Source organism: Camelus bactrianus, chromosome X (genome assembly GCF_048773025.1).
Source record: "Camelus bactrianus isolate YW-2024 breed Bactrian camel chromosome X, ASM4877302v1, whole genome shotgun sequence".
Taxonomy (NCBI): Eukaryota; Metazoa; Chordata; class Mammalia; order Artiodactyla; family Camelidae; genus Camelus; species Camelus bactrianus.
The window spans coordinates 61,409,358-61,432,643 of record NC_133575.1 but is presented as its reverse complement, the minus strand read 5'-3'; the positions used below and the strand labels follow the sequence as shown (position 1 = coordinate 61,432,643).

General features: G+C 38.2%; 1 protein-coding gene across 11 annotated transcripts in view; it reads left to right on the top strand.

The window, feature by feature from the left end:
• The window catches only part of ZDHHC15 (zDHHC palmitoyltransferase 15), a 383,378-nt gene that overhangs the window by 283,413 nt on the left and 76,679 nt on the right, over nucleotides 1-23,286 (top strand). For all 11 annotated transcript variants that reach the window (XM_074360037.1, XM_074360043.1, XM_074360044.1 and 8 more), the window contains one exon: nucleotides 8,591-8,617. Coding sequence is in view for 2 of the 11 variants with exons in the window: in XM_010967559.3 (XP_010965861.1) it covers nucleotides 8,591-8,617 (27 nt within the window). In the remaining 9 variants the exon portion in view is untranslated. The remainder of the gene's footprint in view (nucleotides 1-8,590; nucleotides 8,618-23,286) is intronic.

Sequence of the window (23,286 nt, the reverse complement as noted above, 5' to 3'; positions counted from 1 at the left end):
TGCTGAAAAGACTGTCTTTACTCCATTGCATGCTCTTACCTCCTTTGTTAAAAAATTAATTGACCAAAGGTTTGTGGGTTTATTTCTGGGCTCTCTATTCTGTTCCATTGATCCATATGTCTGTTTTTGTACCAATACCATGCTGTTTTGATTACTATAGCTCTATGGTATTGTCTGAAGTCTGGGAGGGTTATTCCTTCAGCTTTGTTCTTTTCCTTCACTATTGCTTTGGCAGTTCTGGGTCTTTTCTGATTCCATATAAATTTTAGGATTATTTGTTCTAGTTCTGTGAAAAATGTCCTGGGTAATTTGATAAGGATTGCACTAAATCTGTAGATTGCTTTGGGTAGTATGGCCATTTTAACAATATTAATCTTCCAATCCAAGAACATGGGATATCTTTCCATTTATTTAAAAAATCTTTAATTTCCTTAGTCAATGTTTTGTAGTTCTTTGCATATAAGTCTTTCACTTCCTAAGTATTTTTTTTTTTTTGGATTCAATTTTAAAAGGGATTGTTTCTTTACTTTCCTTTTCTGATATTTCATTGTTAGTGTAAAGATCCAACTGACTTCTGTATGTTAATCTTTTATCCTGCTATCTTGCTGAATTCTTTTATCATCTCTAGTAGCTTTTGTGTGGAGCTGTTGGTGGGAATGTAGTTTGGTGTAGCCATTATGGAAAACAGTATAGAGATTCCTCAAAAGACTGAAAATAGACTTATCATATGATCCAACATTCCCACTCCTGGGCATATATCCAGAGGGAACTTTAATTCAAAAAGATACTTGCACCCCAATATTCATAGCAGCATTATTTACTATAGCCAAGACATGGAAACAACTTAAATGTCCATCAACAAATGACTGGATAAAGAAGTCATGGTATATTTATATAAGGGAATACTACTCAGCCATAAAAAAGAATAAAATAATGCTATTGCAGCAACATGGGTAGCCCTGGAGATTATCATTCTAAGTGAAGTAAGCCAGAAAGAGAAAGAAAGAAAAATACCATATGATCACTTATATGTGGAATCTAAAAAAAAAAAAAAAAGACAAATGAACTTATTTACAAAACAGAAACAGACTCACAGACATAGAAAACAAACTTATGGTTACCATGGGGGAAAGGGGATGAGAATGGATAAATGAGAGTTCAAGATTTACAGACACTGACTGATATATATATATATATATATATATATATATATATATATATATATATGATGAACTACAAATTCATACTGTATAGCACAGGGAAATATATTAAATATCTTATAGTAACATGGTGAAAAAGAATATGAAAACAAGTATATGTTTGTTCATGTATGTCTGAAGCATTATTCTGTACACCAGAATTTGACACAACATTGTAAACTGACTATACTTCAATATATTTTTTTCCAAAAAAACCCAATTGACCATAGATGTATAATTTGTTTCTGGTCTCTTAATTCTGTCCCATTGATCCGTTTGTCTGTTCCTCTGCCAGTATCACACTTGTTTTGATTACCATACATTTGTTTTAAACTTGGAAGTCAAGAAACATGAGTCTTCCAACTTTATTTTTTAAAAGATTATTTTGGCTAGGGTCTCTTGCAATTCCATATGAGTTATAGGATCAGCTTTTCCACTTCTGCAAAATAGTCATTGGAATTTTGATAGGGATTGTACTGAATCTGTATATTACTTTGAAGAAAAATGCTATCTTAAAATCAAGTTTTCTAATCCATGCACATGGGATGTCTTTTCATTTATTTAGGTCTGTAATTACTTTCAACAGTGTTTTGGAGTTTTAAGTGTTTAAGTCTTGAACCTCTTTGGTTAAATTTATCATAAGTATTTTATTCTTTTTATGCTATTATAAATGGAATAGATTTCTCAATTTGCTTTTCTGATTGTTCATTAATAGTCAATAGAAATAAAACTGATATGGAGTGTTGTATTCTGCAACTTTACTGAATTTGTTCATTGGTCCTAAGAGGTTTTTTTTTTGGTGGGTTCCTTAGAATTATTTGTACCTAGGATCATATCATCTACAAATAAAAATAATTCCATTTTTTCTTTCCAATTTGGATTTTTCTTCTTCTTCTTGCCTAATTGCACTGGCTAAACTGTCAGTAAATGTTGAATAGAATTGGTGAAAATAGACATCCTGACCTTGTTTCTTATCTTAAAGAGAAAGATTTCAACCTTTTGCCATTGAGTAAATTATTAGCTGTAGGTTTTCCATAAATGCCCCCTTATCAAGTTGAGGGACTTCTATTCCTAGATTCTTGAGCATTTTTTTCATGGAAGTGTATGGAATATTGTCAAATGCTTTTCTAGCATCAATTGAGATGATTGTGTGGGTTTTTCTTCCTTCATTCTATTAATATAATGTATTACATAATTGAGTTTCAAATGTTGAATCACCCCTTATATTTCTTCAATACATCTGACTTGATCATGATGTGTATGTAATCCTCTAATATGCTGTTGAATTCAGTTTGTTGTAATTGCTTAAGTAGTTTTTCATCCATATTCATAAGAGATGTATGTAATTTTCTTGTGATGTCTTTATCTGGCTTGGAGGTCAGTATAATACATGCCTCATAGAATGAATTAGGAAATGTTCTTTTCAATTTTTTGTAAACATTTGAAAAGGATTGTTGTTAATTCTTTAAATATTTGGTACAATCTACACTGAAGCCATCTGGTCTTGGTTTTTCTTTGTTGGGAAGTTTTGTTTACTGATTCAATCTTTCACTTGTTAAAAATCTGCTCAGATTTTCATTTTCTTCTTGGATCAGTTTTGGTGGTTTCTGTATTTCTAGGAATGCATCCATTTCATCTACATTATCTAATTTGTTAGCACGAAATTGTCCCTACTATTCTATTATAATCATTTCTATTTAAGTAAATTCTCTATAAACATTTCACTTTCATTTATGATATTAATAATTTGAGCCTTCTCTTTTTTTTTAATCTAGTCTAGTTAAAGTTTATAAATTTTGTTTATCTCTTCAAGGTTCCAACTTTCAGTTTCCAGAGTTCTGCAAAAGTTGATTCTGACAGTTTTTGCCACTTCATTCATGGCTTTTGGGGAAAGATAAAACCCTGGAATTCCCTACTCTGCCATTTTTGATGATTAGCAGTATCCATTTTGAGATTAAAACTAAAAGGTCGAGGAAATAGTTTTACTCAGAAGCTAGAAATTCTTCAAAGGGTCAGAAGAAATGAAAACTGATAAGGCAAAAAAAAAAAAAAGAACATTTCCTAGAAACTAAATTTCTATGGAAGTAAAGATGAATCATGGTGTTCTGATATCTAAAATAGTTTTACAAGTCATCCATATATGAAACAAATACATCACACTGACTAGTAGATATCATATGAAACAGCTAAAATAATTCCAATGATTCTTTAACCTGACTGATAATTGTAATTACCTGCTGAGTTTTTTGTAATACAAATTCCTCCACCTCCACCCAGAGATATGTTACATGAAGGAAGCCCTAGAATCTATATTTTTATCAGTTCCTTAGGTGGGTATTAAAGTTATCTAGATTTAGGAATGGTAGCTACCTAAAAAGTAAATGAATGTCTAGTCTTAGTAACTTTTTCAGAGCAGTAAATGAAGATGGCGTGATTAGTTTATTTTCAACAAGCAGAACATAATAAGAAATGTATCTGGGTTCTCCATTTCAAATTCTATTCCCCCTCCTAACCTAAAGTCTAAGAAACACATAATGGAAAAAGTGGGTATCAAATATATTCATTTTGACATTGAATACATTATTTTAAAACCATCATATATGACTTTAGGATCAATATCATAAATATTTTTTAAATAAGATTTGTTCTGTCCCAATCTATTATAAAACTTAACTTCACTAAACAGTTTGCCTTTCTCAGAAAAATAATAATTAATAGGTAACAATAATCAGGTACCTAGTATATACCAGGTACCCCAGCAATTTGCATATATTTTATAATTTAATTCATATAACAATCTTATAGCATAAATAATTTTATCCTCATTTTACAGATGAGAAAACTTAGGTACAAACAGATAAAATAATTAATCACAGAACAAGTAAGTGGCAGAGCCAAAATATAAATACATATCAAATTGTATGCTATACATCAATACAGTAAACTCCCTCTCCAAATGAGTCATTAATTAAGAGAACTTCACATTGCAACTGAGCACTCATTTCGCTAGAATCATATTTTCAACCTTCCTACTCTAGTCCTTTTGAGCTTCGCTGTCTAATTTGGTAGCCACTAGCCACAGGTGGCTATTAAACAATTGAAATGTGTCATCTGAATTGAAATGTTACTGGAAAACATAAAATATACACAAGATTTCAAAAGCCTAATACAAAAAGAAATATGTGAAATATATCATTCATAATCTTTATGTAAATAATATGTTGAACTGATGATATTTTTGGTATATGGGATTAAATAAAATATATTAGTAAAGTTTACTTCACTTGGTATTTTTTAACTTTTAAAAATGTTTCTATTAGAACATTATTTTTTTATTGAGGTATAGTCAGTTTACAATGTTGTGTCAATTTCTGGTGTACAGCACAATTCTTCAGTCATACATGAATATACATATATTCATTTTCATATTCTTTTTCACAATAAGCTACTACAAGATATTGAATGTATTTCCCTGTGCTATACACTATAAACTTATTTATCTATTTTATATATATACTAGTCAGTATCTGCAAATCTCGAACTCCCAGTTTATCCCTTCCCAAACCCCTGCCCCCTGGTAACCACAAGTCTGTATTCTATGTCTGTGAGTCTGTTTCTGTTTTATATATAAGTTCATTTGTCTTTTTTTTTTTTAGATTACACATAGGAGTGATATCATATGGTATTTTTCTTTCTCTTTCTGGCTTACTTCACTTAGAATGACATTCTCCAGGGACATACATGTTGCTGCAAGTGGAATTATTTTATCATTTTTATGGTTGAGTAATATTCCATTGTATACATATACCACAACTTCCTTATCCAGTCATCTGTCAATGGACATTTAGGTTGTTTCCATGTCTTGGCTATTGTCAATAGTGCTGCTATGACCATTAGGGTGCAGGTGTCTTTTTGAATTAGGGTCCCCTCTGGATATATGCCCAGGAGTGGGATTGCTGGGTCATATGGTAAGTCTATTTTTAGTCTTTAGAGGAATCTTCATACTGTTTTCCACAGTGGCTGCACCAAACAACATTCCCACCAACAGTGTAGGAGGGTTCCCTTTTCTACACACCCTCTCCAGCACTTATCATTTGTTGACTTTTTAATGAGGGCCATTCTGACTGGTGTGAGGTGAATACCTCATTGTAGTTTTGATTTGCATTTCTCTGATAATTAGTGATACTGAGCATTTTTTCATGTGTCTATTGGCCATTCGTATGTCTTCCTTGGAGAATTGCTTGTTTAGGTCTTCTGCCCATTTTTGGATTGGGTTTTTTTTTTCTTATTAAGCTGTTTGAGCTGTTTATATATTCTAGAAATCAAGCCCTTGTCAGTTTCATATTTTGCAAATATTTTCTCCCATTCCTTACGTTGTCATTTTGTTTTGCTTATGGTTTCCTTTGCTGTGCAAAAGCTTGTAAGTTTAATTAGGTCCCATTTGTTCTTTTTTGCTTTTATTTCTATTGCTTGGGTAGACTGTTCTCAGAGGACATTGCTAAGATGTATCTGAGATAATGTTTTACCTATGTTTTCTTCTAGGAGATTTATTATATCTTGTTTTATGTTTAAGTCTTTAAGCCATTTTGAGTTTGTTTTTGTGTGTGTTGTGAGGGATCTACTAGAATATTTAAATTACATGGTTTGCATTATATTTCTCTTGGAAAGCACTGTTGTAGAATTTCTTCTATGTCCTTTCTACTACAGTTGTTGACCATCCTCATATAGTCCCAAATTAGGCTTATTCTACCAATACCCTTCTGTGAACTCTAAAATATGTGTCTACTTGAAGGAAGTCATAAAATATACTTGGGTTTGAAACTAGCTGTCACTGATGAAAAGCCCTTGAATATACTCCACCCTTCCATAGCTTTTCTCCATACTTGGTTGCGAAGAATCAGTAAATAGGTAAAAGAAAACAGGAGAGTGTGAAAAAAGCCATTTGATGCTAATCCCAGTCACTTAACTCCCCATTAATGAGCTAAAAATTGAAGGAACAGAGCAGGTATGTAATTACACATATACCACATCACTCTGTAATCATACATGACAAGCTACCCATAGTATGGCTTAAGGGTACACCAAGAGATTCATGATAAAGTATTCATTTTGTAAAAGTTTAATATGATTCTTGTAACATTTTCATTTTAAATATGACCGAAGTATTCTTCATCTCTTCCATTAATAACACCAAAGACTATATTAGCAAAATAAAGGAAAGGCAGAACTACCAAGATAAGTGCCACAATCTTTTAGAATAAAGACCTCCTTCTTTTTCTCAGAAGTATGAAACAGGAAATTTTACAAGAAAAGATTTTTTCCTTAGACTTATTAACTCCTTACAGTTTTAGGAGTGAAAAGGACTTTAAAAGTCAAGTCTACTACCTAACTAATGTCTAAATGTCCTGTACAATATTTCAGAGTGTTTAGTGTGATCCTCACTTCTTCCAATGCTGCCAGCCTGGCTGGTCATTGTTATCATTATCATCATCATCATCATTGTTTTTCCCTTTGTTGAGCTGAAATGTGTTGACCTAAAGCTTTGCCCATTGATTCTATTTCTGCCCTCTGTTCTTGAATCATATAAACCAATCCCACTAGCACATGATTGTCCTAAAATTACTTAAAGGCAGCTATCCCCCACCTAGAGACTTCACTGATTCCCACTCATTTTTCAGTATATACATTATCTCATTCTGGTATTTGCAAAGCACTGGATGATTTCCTTCCCTCACCAACAAGTTGGCCAAGTTAGAACCTCCACTTTTTGTTTAGCAATGAGTGTTCAATCATAGAGGTAGAAGGAGATATACCAAATATACCAAGCAGCAATTTGTTAGCTATTCTTTATTAAAATTGGTCTCCAAGCAACTCTTGTCTCTCTAATTCTATTTAAAAGAGATGTTATTAACCCAATTCAAGTCCTAGTGCAACTGATGTTGTCACAAAATATGCATGTGCAAAATCATGAAGTCCCAATTTGACCATTTTTGGAATGTGGAAACTTCTTGTTTCCACTTCCATTTATATTGTTTAAGTAGAGGATGTGATTCTTTCAATCATTCATAACCAGGATTCTTTAACTATAAAGGGAAAAGAAAAGAGAGAAATTGGTATCAATGTTCAGGATAGTACATTAGAAAAAAAAGAGTACATTATCTGGTCAGATTTTTAGCACATACAGAATGGAACAGTTTTAACAAAGTACATTCAAAGGATCATTAAAAGGAGCATTTTTTAAGACTCAATGAAAATAGACCTACAAATAAAGATAAGGAGAAAGTATAATTGATGAAGAACCTGAGAAAGTAGCCCCTAGAATATAGTCTTACTCTCTGTTTGGACTTTTTCCCCACTTTTCTGACTCAAGTGTTTATCATTGTGTATGAAAACCACTTTAATAGTTTCTCAAGATTTAGAGCCATGCCTTATAATTTTACTTTACCTTAGTACCAAGTACAAGTGCACACAGATGATGGCAGTGACCAAAGACAGGTAGGCACCGCTTTGTACAAATTACATTCTAAATGGAAGATGTATATATGTAAAATCTCACAGTAAGCCAGCAAGGATTGATTGGTGAAGGTAGACAATATATGAAAAAGCCCTGGAGACTAGAGTATATTCCCAACTCCACCACTAACTTGCTTATGACCTTGGGCAAATCATTTGATACTACTTTAGTCCATTTTTCCCATGTGTAAAGTGAGACAGATAAACCAGATAATCGCTAAAGTCCCTACCCATTCTGATAATTTATGAAATCTTAGTTCAAATATAGTAACAACTAATATTCATTAAGTACTTGCCTTGTGCTAGATACTATGCTAAAAGGTATTTAAATACATTAATTCACCTAGTTCTCAAGTAACCTTGTGAGGTAGGTACTGTTAGGGAAGTTAAGGAACTTGCCCAGGGTCACAAAATAGTGCAATTGGGCTTCTAACCCAGAAAGTCTGACTTCAAAGCTGGCATTAAACCTCTACACTATATTATCTCTAAATATACAGGAGAAACTTGGTCTTTAAATATGTTCTACAGTGAATACTTCAGAAAATGAATAATCATCTCCTAATTTATTAGCTCTTAAGTTCTTCCTACTATGCTTTATATAAAGATTGAGTTTTTCCATTTGTTGGATTTTATAAAAAGTCAAATTATTCTTGTATTTGTTGAATGGGTAGAAATTCTTAATTACTCAAGGTTTAAGATGAAGGAAGATAGCAAAGGACAAAGTTTAATCATCCTTGCCTTCCTTTATGTTAGCAAGCTGGTGGTTTCCTAAAGTATCGTTGAATAAATTGCTAAAAAAATGATGTTATGGAAAAACGAATTAGAAAAGTAATGTTTCTATATATCACTAATTTTTACCTTTTCCTCTCTTTTCACAGTGACTGTTTTGAGCCCAGCAGAAAAAGGTAAGAGGATGTAGTAAATTGTTTTGGTCGGGACTGTATTCCTTTTTCTGTTTAAAAATGAATTACATTAAATTCTATAAATTGAGCGACTTTTCATACACTGAGGTGAGTGGAACGTTTAGGATGATGGTTTTTAGGAAGCTTACCCAGAGACAGAGTAGAACACATTTTCAGTAGCTCCTCTGGCTGTAGAACAGAAACTGGAAATTACCAGAATTTATGATAAAGGCACAGGTAGGCCATTGGCCAGATTGACCCTAGCTTTCTCTTGATTCATCACTATTGTCCCAGGTATCTTTCCTTCCTACCCAATTGATCCCCTTTTCAAGGCATGAAGTAAGAGCACCGCAGGGGAGCTTTTAAGGGCTAAGTCTTTCACCATCACCATTCTAATGTATTTACTGTACTTCTCCCCACTACTCACCCCCATCTTGGCTTGATCTGCAATTTGTACTTCCATTCTAAAGAGACTGAGGCATTCTCCATCAAAAAATGTGTAAGCTAAGCATGAACCTTAACAAATGTTTAGTTTCACATTATTTTATCAGGTATAGCCATAATTATTTATATAGCCACTTTTAATTCTTCTTTCTTGGAGATTAATTTTGGTAATTCATTAACTACATAGCAGTCATACTATGCTGTTTTAAAGCTCTAGTTTGCTATTACTCATTTAACAGAGGTGTTGGCTATAGAGGCAATAGAGCAGAGTGGTGGGAAGACAGTAGATCATAGTCATGAAAAGTGTAAGTTTAGGATCTGGACAGTAAATTCTAACCCTGGCTCCACTACTTTTTAGTAAAGTATTTGACCTCCTTGTGCTCATTTTATTCATGTGTAGAATTGAAAAAAATAATACATATTTCATAGAGTTGTTATGAAAATATGAGTTATACATGTAAAACACTTAGAACAGTGGTGAATAAAGTGAATACTGATGACTCAATAAATATCTGCTACTTTTGTTACAGTCTTAGAGCAAGTGATAAGTTGCCTTTTATTATTGTGCATGGTTCTTAAAGTCAGAGATCATTTTCTTACACATATATGAAATATTTATAAATAAATATTTTCCACAGAAACTTTTCAAGATGATTTGGATGGGGCTCCATCAAAATAAGTATAATGACAATAATATTGTTCCTATTACTTGAAACTACAATTTATTGTTCAGGGTACACTGTTAAATATTGTATGCATGTATAAAACATCTTTCATGATGTATAATCTTTTTGATCTGCTGTTGGATTCTATTTGCTAATATTTTGGTAAGGATTTTTGCATCTATGTTCATCAATGATATTGGTCTGTAATTCTCTTTTTGGCAGTGCCTTTGCCTGGTTTTGGTATCAGGGTGATGGTGGCTTCATAGAATGAGTTTGGGAGTATTCCCTCCTTTTCAATCTTCTGGAAGAGTTGGAGAAGGACCGGTATAAGTTCTTCTTTGTATGTTTGGTAGAATTCCCCAGTGAAGCAGTCCAGTCCTGGACTTTTATTTGTAGGGAGGTTTTTTTTTTTTTATTATTGCTAATTCAATTACATTTCTAGTAATCTGTTTGTTCAAGTGGTCAGTTTCTTCTTGATTCAGTCATGGCAGACTGTATATTTCCTGAAACTTGTCCATCTCCTCTAGGTTATCCATTTTGGTTCCATATAGTTTTTCATAGTATTCTCATATGATATTCTGTATTTCTATGTTATTTGTTGTAATTTCTCCATTTTACTTTCTTATTTTGCTTTTTTGTGCTCTCTCTTTTTTCTTCTTTGTGAGTTTGGCCAGAGGTTTGTCGATTTTATTTACTTTTTCAAAAAACCAGCTTTTGGTTTGATTGATTTTTTCTATGTTTTTTTAAATCTCTATTTTGTTTATTTCCTCCCTGATCTTTAGTATTTCCTTCCTTCTGCTGCCTCTTGGGGTTTTTTGCTCTTCTTTTTCTAGTTCTTTCAGCTGGTGGGTTAGATTGTTTATTTGAGATTGTTCTTCTTTTTTGAGGAAGGCCTGCTTTGCTGTAAACTTCCCTCTTAGCACTGCCTTTTCTGCGTCCCATAAATTTTGTGTGGTTGTGTTTTCATTTTCATTTGTCTCAAGGTATTTTTTAATTTAACTTTGATTTCATCATTGACCATTGGTTTTTTAATAACATGTTGTTTAATTTCCATGCTGTCCATTTTTTCTCCTTTGTTTTTCTGTAGTTGATTTCTACTTTCATGGCATTGTGGTCAGTAAAGATGCTTGAGATAATTTCTGTCTTCTTAAAATTGTTGAGGTTTCTTTTGTGCCCAAGTACATGATCAATTCTAGAAAATGTTCCATGTGCATTTGAAAAGAATGTATATCCTATTTTGGGGGGATGTAATGCTGTGGAAATACCCACCAAGTCTAATTTTTCTATTGTATCATTTACTTTCTCTGTTTCCTTATTTATTTTTTGTCTGGAAGATCTGTCTAGTGATGTCAATGTGGTGTTAAAATCTCCAACTATGACTGTATTCCCATCAATATCCCCCTTTATCTCTGTTAGTAATTATTTTATGTATTTAGGTACTCCTATATTGGGTGCTTATATATTAATGAGTGTAATATCCCCATCTTGTATCACTCCTTTAATCATTATACAATGTCCTTCTTTATCTTTCTTTATGGCCTTTGTTTTAAAGTCTATTTTGTCTGAAATCAGTATTGCAACACCTGCTTTTTTGGCTTTTCCATTTGCATGGAATATCCTTTTCCATCCTTTCACTCTCAATCTATATGTGTCCTTCTCCCTAAAGTGGGTCTCTTGTATGCAGCATATTGAAGGTTCTTGCTTTATTATCCAGTCTGCCACTCTGTGTCTTTTGACTGGAGCATTTAGTCCATTAACATTTACAGTAATTAATGATAGATGTGTGTTTATTGCCATTTTGAACTTCTGTTTGCAGTTGATTTGTTATTTCCTCTTTGTTCCTTTCTTCTTCCTTTTGTGGTTTGGTAATTTTCCTTTGTATTATCATGGATTTTATTGAATTTTTGTGACTCCCTTGTAAGTTTTTGGCTTGTGGTTACCCTTTTCTGTAAGTCTATTAGCCCATTACTATATCTCAAACCCATCCTACCAAAAGGAAAAAAATACTTGATATTTTCTTGCTTTCCTCTCCCACTCTTAATGATTTAGATGTCTTCTTTTACAATTTCTTGTTTATTTTATTTGTAATTCATGTGTTACAGGTTGATGAGTTTTGACAAATATATACAGTGGTGTAAATATCACTACCATCAAGGTATAGAATATTTACATTACCCTCCAAATAGTCCCTCTGTCTCTTTTGCAAGCATTTCTCTCTCTCTCTCTCCACCCTGGCAACCAATGATCTATTTTCTAACTCTATAATTTTACCTTTTTTAGAATGTCATAGAAATTGAATCATATAATACATAGCTTTCTGACTTATTTCACTTAGAAATATACATTTAAGATTCATCCTTGTCAGTGTATGTATGAGCAGTTTGTTCCTCTTTATTGCTGAGTAGTATTCTATATAATAAATGTACTATGATTTGCTTATTTATTCAGTAGTTGATGAGCATTTGGTTTGTTTCCACATTTTGGCTATTATGAATAAAGCTGATGAGATATAATTATCATATATGTTTTTATATAAATATAAAATTTTTGCTGGGTTGTATAGTAATTGTATGTTTAACTTTATAAGAAACTGCCAAACTGTTTTCCAAAACAGTTCTACAATTTTGTAGCTCTATCAGTGATATATGAGAGTTTCAGTGGCTCTACATCTTCACTGTCACTTAGTGTTGTCAGGATTTTTAAAACCATTTTATTGTGTATGAAGCAGTATCTCCTGTGGTTTCAATTTGCCCTTCTGTAATAATTAATGATAAGCATCTTTTCGTGTGCTTGTTTGCCATCTGTATATCTACTTTTATGAAGTGTCTAGGTCTTCTGCCTATTTTCATTGAGTTGCTTGTCTTATTATTGAGTTGTAAGAGACCTTTTAAGTGTCTAGATAGAAGTCTCTGTGTTTTTGAGCAAATAGGACTCCTCTCCAGTGGAAAAACAATTAGGATCAATGGGAGGAAGTTACCAGGAAGAATATTTATGCTTAATATGACATTGATGTGTCTAACAATCAGAATTATCCAACAATAGAATGGGCTGCCCAAGAATTATTAAGTTTCTTCTTCAAGTGTTCAAATGAAAGCTAGATGACCATTGTTAGGGATAACACAAAGCAGATTTATGTATTGTGGAGACTGTTGGACCATATGGTATCTAAAAACTCTTCCAAATCTGAAATTTTTTAACATTAAAGTAAATCAAGTCAACATCATAATAAGGTAGAGGTCTTATTTGTTGTGTAAAACAAGTAAATAAATCCTGAAGGAACCAAGCTGGGATTGTGTTAAACCTTGCCACTCCCTCAGCCAGTGAAAAATTGGCTAACAAATTTCTAGCCACTATATAGACAGTAGAGTCCGTTATGCTTTGGTGTCCTCTGTGAATATCCCTGACAACATGGAGGTATTGGGCTATACTTAATCCAAAAGATACATACAGAATGATGACATCTCAACTATCTATTTTAAGCCAGGAAAGTAGACAAAGATTGTTCCCCAAGAAATGTTGCCCTGTGTACTTTTTTATCCCCAAGATCAATGAATCAATGAAATGTTATTTAGATATTGTCAAGAAGGGGGCTGAAAAGAAACCATTTTCCTCTTGTTGAACAAAGCTATGGTATGTCTCTCTCTGAATTCTGTGTAGTTTTTACCACCATATGTCAGAAAACAAATTACTAATATTTAAGAGGGAGGAAGGGAAAGAAAACTGATATTAAGTCCATAGATTATGTGAGATATTTCCATATTTAAGTCGATTAGTTCTCACAACAACCTGACAAGTTTGTTGTTGTTGGTGGTGGTGGTGCGTGTGTGTGTGTGTGTGTGTATGCACATATGATGAGATCAGCAAGGTTAACTAGTTTCTCAAGGACACAGTTATTAAATGGCAGATCCAGAGTTGAAACCCAAGTTATCTGATTCCAAATCGATTCTATTGCATGACACCTCAAATGCCCAAAGCAGACCAAAAAGAGAGGCCTCTTCAGCATGGAAAAACAAAAACTGAAAGGGCTATAATTCAAGTTTATAAACATATGAAGGCTATATATATTTTTTTTAGCTTTGTGTTGTTTACCAAACTCCAATACAGTGGAACTATAAAACTCTTTCAAAATGAAAAACACTAAGTTTAAGGTAACTAAAATGAAGCCCTGCTTTGCACAGTGGCTGGCAAACTTGTGACTCATTACCCCCCAGAACTGGTATAGACTGAAGACATAACCAGCTTCATAAAAGGTTTATATAAATTGATGAGTGGTAGATGTCTAATGGGTAATTAGAATACTTGGAGACAACTGTAACTTCTGAAGTTGATATCAATAAGGAAATCCATACTCTTTCAAAACATGATACCATGTGTTGGTGCTTGAATTTGATCTCACCATCAAAGAGACTCCTGGAGAAACCTGGCTAAACCTTAGAAACAACTCTTGAGAAAATTTTTTATTCCTCTTAGGGGTAGCTAAATCATAGGAGCAACTCTTGAGCAATTCTTGTATTCTCATGAACTGTCCTTAGCCCCTTGATTACAACCTATGGGCCTCTAACCCCATTCTCTGCAAACATTCCTTTAAATAGCTAAGAGACAAAGTCTAACTCTTTGTTAGAGCTTTTAAGGCAGTGAAGTAAAGTAAAGCAGTGAACTCAAATATTAGAGTCAAGACTTCATTGCTAGGTGTCCTATTCAAAGGTAGAAGTGACTATCTAGCTGACAGATTATCCCCTGTTCATAATCTAGGAGTTTCTATCTTGAGCCAAATGAGGATTTTAGTGAGAACTCTTAATTGCTAAAGTTACAGCTGATGTTCCTATTTGAATTATAGTATGTAATTGAAAGGTACACCCCTCTCCTGATTACTCCTCTCTACCAACTCAAATGCTTTTCAACTTATATAAAAGATACTACACAAAATAGTGTCTTTTTAAACTAAAGATAGTTTCCAACAATAGCTTTTAAAGAAAAAGGGTATGCTAGATAATTGCCACAGTTACAGCCTTAGCATTTATGTATCTGAATATTATAGTATAGCATCATTATTTTCTAATTTTCCCCATTTTGGTTCTCATCTTGCTGGATTCAGAACAATCTATCTGCTGTATTCTTATTCACACAAGAATGTATATGCATGTGCACACATGCACACATACAGATAGACACAAAATCACTCACTTCCCATTATTAGTCCCTGGGAGCAAGACCTAGAAAGGCATCCTGCTGGCCAAAGATGTTGCTAATAACAACTGCTGCTTCCATCATGTTATTTCAGATTCCATAACTTTTGTCAGGGTATTTATGAATCATTATTTCAGGAAAAAAAGCTCCAGTACTCATTCTCACTTTAGAAGCTATTCCCACAATGGAATATTGACATTCTAACACAGTGACTAAATTAAGAACAGCTGCATGCTGAGGTGGATTTTTTTTTTTCCCCTTTGGCAGTTGATCATTTTCCTTATAGCTGATTTCTTCTGAAAACCTTTGCACATTGTGGAAGGAAAAAAAATAAAACACTTAAAAGGCTTTTCACTTTCATATAGTAATCACAGTTACAACAGCTTTTGATGCCCCATGACTGTGATTACTACCAGATAATCAAAGGGCTCTACTTCACTTACTTGCTTTAAAAAGATTTTTTCCAATTTCATTCCAATGTCAATGATTAGTAGTAGTTCAGGGATATAGTTGTCAAGATTTTTGATTTCTCTTGTGATCTGAAATATCACTGGAGCATCACAATTAAAAATAAAGACATGGTGTCCCTGAAGTTTATAGGGATGATTATTCTAGGTTCAAAATTATTAATTATAAAGAAATACTTATTCCTGAAGGTGCTTAGGGAGCCAGCATACAGAGTGGGCGGAGTGTTCTAGGCTGAGAGAATAGCTAGTGCAAAGGTCCTGAGGTCACTGTGGGCTGCATGTTGAAAGTCTTGTTTTGTCTGAATGAATATTGATCTTGTCTTAAAAAAAGAAATATGTTTCTCATTTTCTAAGGTATAAAAAGAATAGATGTCCATACATTTGGAACCATAGTTTAGGAAGATTATATATATAGGGAAAAACATAAATTTGAGACTCATGGGGCATATCCATAATTCAGTAATACTCACTGCAGGATGAAATGTGACAGAGATATGGTAATTGACTGCCAGGGATATTGGAGAGGAGCTTCCTCCTTGGAATGGTAGGCTGAACAACTTAATGACCTCTAAGGCCCTATTTCTCATGATCCATCTGCCTCAGAATCACCTGAGGGGAGTTGCTGGATTCTTGGACTCCATTACAGACTACTGATTAAGAATCTCTGGCATAAAGCTTGGGAATCTGCATTCTAATAACCTCCTGAGGTGATTTTGATGCACACTGAAATTTGAGAACCATTGGTCTAAGGAAAAAAGCTCTGGACCTAAGTGAGGAAACCTGAATTTTGGCTTCATTGCTTCCGTAACTGCTGGGTAACCATATTCAAGTCACTTGCCCTTTCTAGGCCTCTGTTACCTGTCTATGAAATGAGGATTGTCAGCCGAGGGAGGCTGATGTGGGGTTCTAGGAGGTGAGTGGCCCAAATGAAAAAATGCACGAGGAGTTGCCATACTGCCGGACAGACTTTAGCCAGAGACACCATGGGGTTAACAACACTTTATTGCCACAGGGAGGTGCACACCTATGATGCACCTGTCCTGCTTTTACCTGTTTTTTTGTCAACACATGCACAGTCTGAGTTTTTTTGTTCATTAGGCTTACAGAATATGTCTAGCACATGCGTACTTCTATTTTCTTTGTTCTAAATCTTATATAATTGATGCATGCGTGGAGCAATTATTTACTGCATACTATAAACATGCTCTGATCATGGCCTTGGGTCCCACGGCCCTAACTCATCTCAAGCCCAGCTCACATTCCACCCCCTAGGTCGTGGGGACCCTAGCCCACAGGGTGGAGCATTGTGCCCAAAGACCACAACAATACAGAGTACAGCATCCTACCAATACACAGACAGCAACAATAGCCAGGACAGTTAGGCTCCATTTCCAGGAGGACGTCAAGGATGACCGCCAGTTCTTAAGGGGGTCTTGATTTACATGATCTATGTGATCCAATTCCTTATCTATTTCATGCAGTGCCTTAGCTACTTCCTTTTGGTGACCTGGTATATAGATACAACATTCAATATGTAACATAGCACATGTGCCACCCTGGCTTGCAGTGAGAATATCTAATGCCGTTCTATTTTGTAAGACCACCTTTCACATCTGGGTAGTCTCATCTAACAATTCCTCTATAGCTCTTCTAGTAACATTCAGTACAGCTCATATGTGCTGAGCCAAAACTTCTACCTGCAATTCAACACTGATGGTCCCAGCACCAGGCAGGAACTGGGCCATGGGATAAAACCACCAAGCTGCACGCTTCCCTTGGTACCACCGGGAAGTGGGTCCCAGTTTGTGGGGCTCTCTGTTAAAGTGGGCCGGATATGTCTGGGCAAGTAAGCTCTATCCCAAGTACAGCACCCTGTCCATTTAGCCGGGAGATAAGACCATCCGTGGGTGCCACATACCCACAGGTACCCTGGTGGCAGGAAGTCGATGGGTTTTGTGTCAATTAGAGGTCATCCATCCAACCAGGTGGAGGCATTTACATTATAAGTAATTTTGGCACATAGCTGTTCTGGGAGCCACCCCACTGTGCGGTTTGGAGCCTCATGTTCAAACCGCTGCTCAGTACAGAGGGGGCTTAAATTTCTCACCTTTACATGAACACTATTCATCCATCCCCACCCATTCCATACAGTCCTTCCAATTAGCTGGGGGGGGGGCCTTGCCCCGCTCATGTCAGAGTATCTCTTCAATAGTCTTCTGCTGCAAGTCCCAGGGTGATCTCGCTGTCCTGTTGGCATTCCATTGAATCAAGGTGCTCCAATTAGCTCTGGATGTGGGGTGGAGGTGCTATGGCAGTCCATCTCCTGTGTCTATGGGAAGTTCAGTACAGACCCAACAGTGAGAGGCATTGTGGACTCGCGTGAATGTGTGTGCCCAGGAGAACATGATATTTGCTGTTACCCTGGATGGAAGGACAGAGCAGAGGTGGACACCATGATTGGCAAATCTCTCCCTTCTGGGAGGATGCAAGCCACTTCTTCATCCTGTGAGAGTACAGTGGCAGGAAGGGCTGTTCACCCTGGGCGGTGGTACCACACCAACCCGCCCACACTAGGTTGGTTACACTCTGGGAGAGCTTCAGGAGCTATCAGTGGAATTGCCCAAAGCCGTAGGGCTTCTGCTCCTTTAAGTAGGGACACTCCTGCTTTCCCTAGAGTAACCTGCACATCAAAAGGCCATTCCCCCACTCGTGGGTTTACCTGCAGGGCTTTCTCCAGCCCATTGCCCCAGGGTTCCAAAAGGGCAAGCCAGGGGCCTTCAGTCTGGACCTGATTCTTCCATTTCCAGGTGTCCTGTTTTCCCGAGTTCAACACCCTGGGGGCGTGTAATATTAACGCATGCCTCACTATTGAGACATCAGAGGCATTCTGCACGGGCCCAACTCTGAGCCTCCGAATGGTCCCTTGCAATAACTTTTCCAGTGGGCTCATACCTCTACGGCAAGGTTGTTCATTCAAAAGGCATACCGCCTGCGGCAAGACACTGTTCCAGACTCTCCCTTGTGGTTTGAGAGCCCTCAGTTTGTCCTTTAATAGGCCATTGTACTGTTGAGTCATTTCTGCTGCTGGAGGACAGTAAGGCACATGCAATATCCAGTTAATATCATTTTCCTTGGCCCATTCCTGGGTCTGTTGGGCAGTAAAAGGGGTCCCTCTATCACTTTGTATTTCTAAGGGAGTCCCATAGAAGGCCCGTAAAATTTTCAGTGCTCTAATAGTAGAGTCTTGTGTAGCTTGGGGCACATGGTGAGCAAAACCTAGACCAGTAGTGGTGTCTACCACTGTCAGCAGGTATCGCAAGCCCATACTTGGAGCAAAGGGGCCTACGTAATCTATTTGCCATACCTGCAATGGCTGAATTCCCCGTGCAATCTTCCCCATCTGTTGGGGTCATTGCCGCCGGTGCTGGTGGTGCTTAGTACCCCATGGACACTGCCACACGGCATCTTTGGCTTCACTGTGGCTCAGGTGCAGGCCCCACTGGTCAGCTACCTGCCTCATTGTGTATGAGCCAACATGACCAAGGTTCTTATGGAGCCAGGGACCTATGTCGGATCCTGGAACCATAGCCTGTACAGGGTGAAGTTGGGCTAGTGCGTCAGCAGCATCATTGCCCGATGACAGGGCTGGGCGGTACCCTGGTACGTGGTAAACAGTATACTGGCCTTCTTGGCCTTTATCCCATAACATTTTCCACACCTGTTGTCCCCATAGGGGCTGATGCCCAATCATCCAGTCTTGCAGGGCCTAATTGGGGTATCCACAATGTAAGGCCTCGATATATGGCACAACTATCTGTACAAATCTGCAAGGGGCTAGGTTCACTCATCAACACCAGCCATACTGCCCGTAACTCAGCCCATTGGCTGGATTGGCCTACTCCGGTCTCATACCAGAAGGCTTCAGTGGCAGGGTGCAGTGCTACTGCAACCCAAGTGGGAGGACTGCCCTTACAAGATCCATCAGTATACCAAGCAGTTCCTGGGGTGGCCCTTTACCTTCACAAAAGGGACTGGGCACAGGGCCCACCTCTTGTTGTGGGAGCATCTGTACATCAGGCACAACAAATCTCACAGGCCCTAACACCTGCTGCAACTCTGCAGCCAAGGGGCTAGTGGTGTACTGGGCTCTCTGTTCCAAATAAGCACCCCACTTCATCAGAGTTGGGGTTTGGGCATTTCCCGGTCAGGGTTACTTTGCCCATGTCTGTACCCATCCTGCAATAGGGTATGTGGTCTGCACTTGGACCTCTTGCTTCCCTGCCAGGGGTTCAGTGGCAATCAAGGATGCATAAGTTGCTAGCAACTGTTTCTCAGAGAATAATGACATTTAACCCCTTTCCACAACTGAGACCAGAATCCTATGGGCACTTTCCGTTGCCCATGTTTTTGCCATAAGCCCCAGCCATATCCATCATTGTCCACATGGACTGTCAACCAGAAAGGGAGGTCTGGATCTATAGTGCTTGTGCTTGTGCTTGGGCCACTGCCCTCTTAGTTTTAACAAATGCACATTCGGTCTCATCAGACCAATTCTAGATTTCTCCCTTTTTAATCAGTTTATACAGGGGTTTGGCTATTTGGGCCAAATGAGTAATAAACACCCGCCAGTATCCCAGAAGACCTAAATAAGTCTAACTGTTTAACTGTTTCAGGGTGGGAATATGCCTGGATTTTGTCTATTACTGCTTCAGGCAGCAATTTTGTCTTACCCGACCAGACAACACCCAAGAATTTGACAGAATATCCAGGTCCTTGCACTTCGTCCTCGTTCATGGCCCACCCCCAGCTCACCAGGGCTCCTCGCAGCGCTGTGGCACTGTTTTCCAAATCTGAAAGAGAATCAGAGGTTAGCATTGTGTCATCAATATAGTGGAACAAATGAACAGTATCCGGTTTGCTCCATGTAGCCAGGTCCTGGGCCACCAGGCCATAGCACAGTGTGGGGCTGTGCAGATATTCCTGTGGCAACACAACAAATGTCCATTGTCTGCCTTCCCAGGTGAAGGCAAACTGTTCTTGGCTCTCACGGGCTATGTCTATTGAGAAGAATGTGTTAGCCAGGTCAACCACATAGTGGCAAGTACCCAGTTCATGGGACAGCCGGTCCATCAAATCTGTTATATTTGGCAAAGCTGTGTGCATGGTGGTAGTGACTATTCAGTTCCTGGTAGTCCACTGTCATCCTCCAGAAGCCATCTGGCTTCCACACTGGCCACACTGGAGAGTTATATGGGCTATGCGTAGCCCGAATTATACCATCTTCCGCAAGCTTCAGAATAGTCTGTCCTATTTCCTCATGGCCTCCGGGCAATTGATATTGCCAGAGATTCACCACTCATGTGGCCTGTGGCAAAATCAAAGGTGTGTGATGAGGATGCCCCTGTATAACTGTTTTCACCACGTGAACTCTCAGGCGAAATTCCCCTTGAGTCATCTGTATTTGCAATCCTTGCAAAATGTTTATCCCCAGAATACTCAGCTACTGGGGATATATGCACTTCATATGCAGCAGGGGGCAGACAGCCAATGCCCAAAATCAGAGTCACTCATTTAACACACATTTGCTTGTTTCCATATCCTTCTATATGAACCCATGATCCCTGAAAATGCTTCGGATTTCCATGCACCAATGTAATTTCAGCTCCTGTGTCTACTAGTGCCAGCACTCGCTGTTTATTCATGGGGGACCAGTGGATAGTCAGTTCAACATGTGGCCTCCGGTCATCGGGGTGCCCCATGTCCCAAATACCTTGGCCTTCCTCCTAGTCTGGGAGGAAATCAGCAAAGGCCACCTCTCGGGCCTGATGGGAGGTTGGCAATGGAGTATATTGTTGCTCAGGCTGTAATTTCTTCCATAAGGCCATCAGCACCTCCAAAGGCTGGCCATCTAATTTTACACGGTCCAGGCCAGCTGCCAGTAAATCACACCATGTCTGCCGGTGATCTAGCTTTTGGGGCCCTCCTGAAGCTGGAGCATTTCCCTTTTTCCACCTCTGTGTGGACTTCCCTTTCTGAGTCACTGCATGGGAGGAGGGGGTCTTGGACTCACCTTGAGTCTTGGCAGCATGTACCCCCTTTTGGCTCACCTCTATGTCCCCCAGATGAACCAGAGCCTCAGTTACTTCATGTATGGGGCAGTCTACATATGGTGCTAGTAGCGCTGCCATAGTCCCAAACGTTCCCGTTGGGCCATTAGCCAAAATCAAATCTTTCATTCGCGCTGTAAGGAGCTCATCATCTGGACTATGGAAATGCAAAGAAAACACCATCTGGTGCATGCCCATTTCCCGGACAACTTGTGGTAAGTCCAAATACGTGGTCCATTTACTCACGTGTTCAGGTAAATCCCCTGCACTTTCCCACACAGTGCATACAGCAGCCATTAAGCAGCTTATCAGCGTACAGTTGCCAGCATCAGCATTTGACTGGGGAATAGTTTGCAGCCTCTGCTGCAGTGAGGGAACAGTTGTTATGCTGGCCAGCTGGCCCATCTCCTTCGGAGGTAGCTCGGTCTGGTCAGCCCCATCATCCCAAAGGCGCAGTAGCCATGCGGGGATTGACTCATCCATACGCTGCTTGCATTGCTTTGCCAGGTCTCTCAATTCCATTGATGTGTAAGACGTATAGGTGGTTTATCGTGTCACTCACCATGGCCCCGCAGGAATTCCCCCCTGAGCCATGGGCTCCTCCATTTCCATCCGCTGCCTCACCACGGGCCATAGATGCAGTGGAACAGGGGGAGGGGTTGGGCTTATCGCTCTCATGGCGGTGGGACCAGAGGTACACAGGCACAGCTGCTCTCAAAGGTGGTGGAGCTAGGACCATGCAGACAACTTTTTGCTGTGCTGGGTCTCTGCTTAAGCTCCTCTTCTTTGCACTGCAACTCCTCCACTTGCATCTGTAGATCTCTCATGTCTTGGCTAGCTTGCTGTAAAACAGATAAGAACATCCAGGCCACCCTCCCGGCTGCCTCTCAGTGGGCTAATGGGACATTATTTTCTAACAGCTCCAACACCCTCCGGATGCCATCTGGTCGGGGTGCCACTGTGTCCCAATCCTCAGTTTGAGCCCACATCAGCAAATAGGCTGCCACTGGGTACCATACAGAGGTAGGGGGCCACTTTGCTTCCATCAGAGCATCCCCGTCACGGGCAGGGGGTTCAGAGGGAACACTCACCTCATCCTGTCGACTACACCAAGTGTCAGCCAAGGGAGGCTGATGTGGGGTTCTAGGAGGTGAGCGACCCAAATGAAAAAATGCATGATGAGTTGCCATACCGCTGGACAGACTTCAGCCAGAGACACCATGGGGTTAACAACACTATTACCACAGGGAGGTGCACACCTATGATGCACCTGTCCTGCTTTTATCTGTTTTTTTGTCAACACATGTGCAGTCTGAGTTTCTTTGTTCATTAGGCTTACAGAATATCTCTAGCACATGCATACTTCTATTTTCTTTGTTCTAAATCTTACATAATTGATGCATGCTTGGAGCAATTATTTACTGCATACTATAAACATGCTCTGATCGTGGCCTTAGGTCCCATGGCTGTAACTCATCTCAGTACTCCGATCGTGGCCTTGGGTCCCACGGCCTTAACTCATCTCAAAACCAGCTCACAAGGATGTTGAACAAGATGATCTGTATGCTCTCACCTAACTCTCAATTTTTATGAAATCTGTAGTATAGTCCCTATTCTACCAATCTACTGAATGACTTCGACTTAGTCATTTAACCTTATGAGTCCTCATTTTTTATCCATCTATAATGGATAGAAGTTATAGAAGTACTCATAATATCTATGAAACTTTGGAAAAAAGGAGTGGGAGCCAGCTGTTTCCAGTTCTATGATTAAACCAGGTTTAAATTTGTAGTATGACCTAG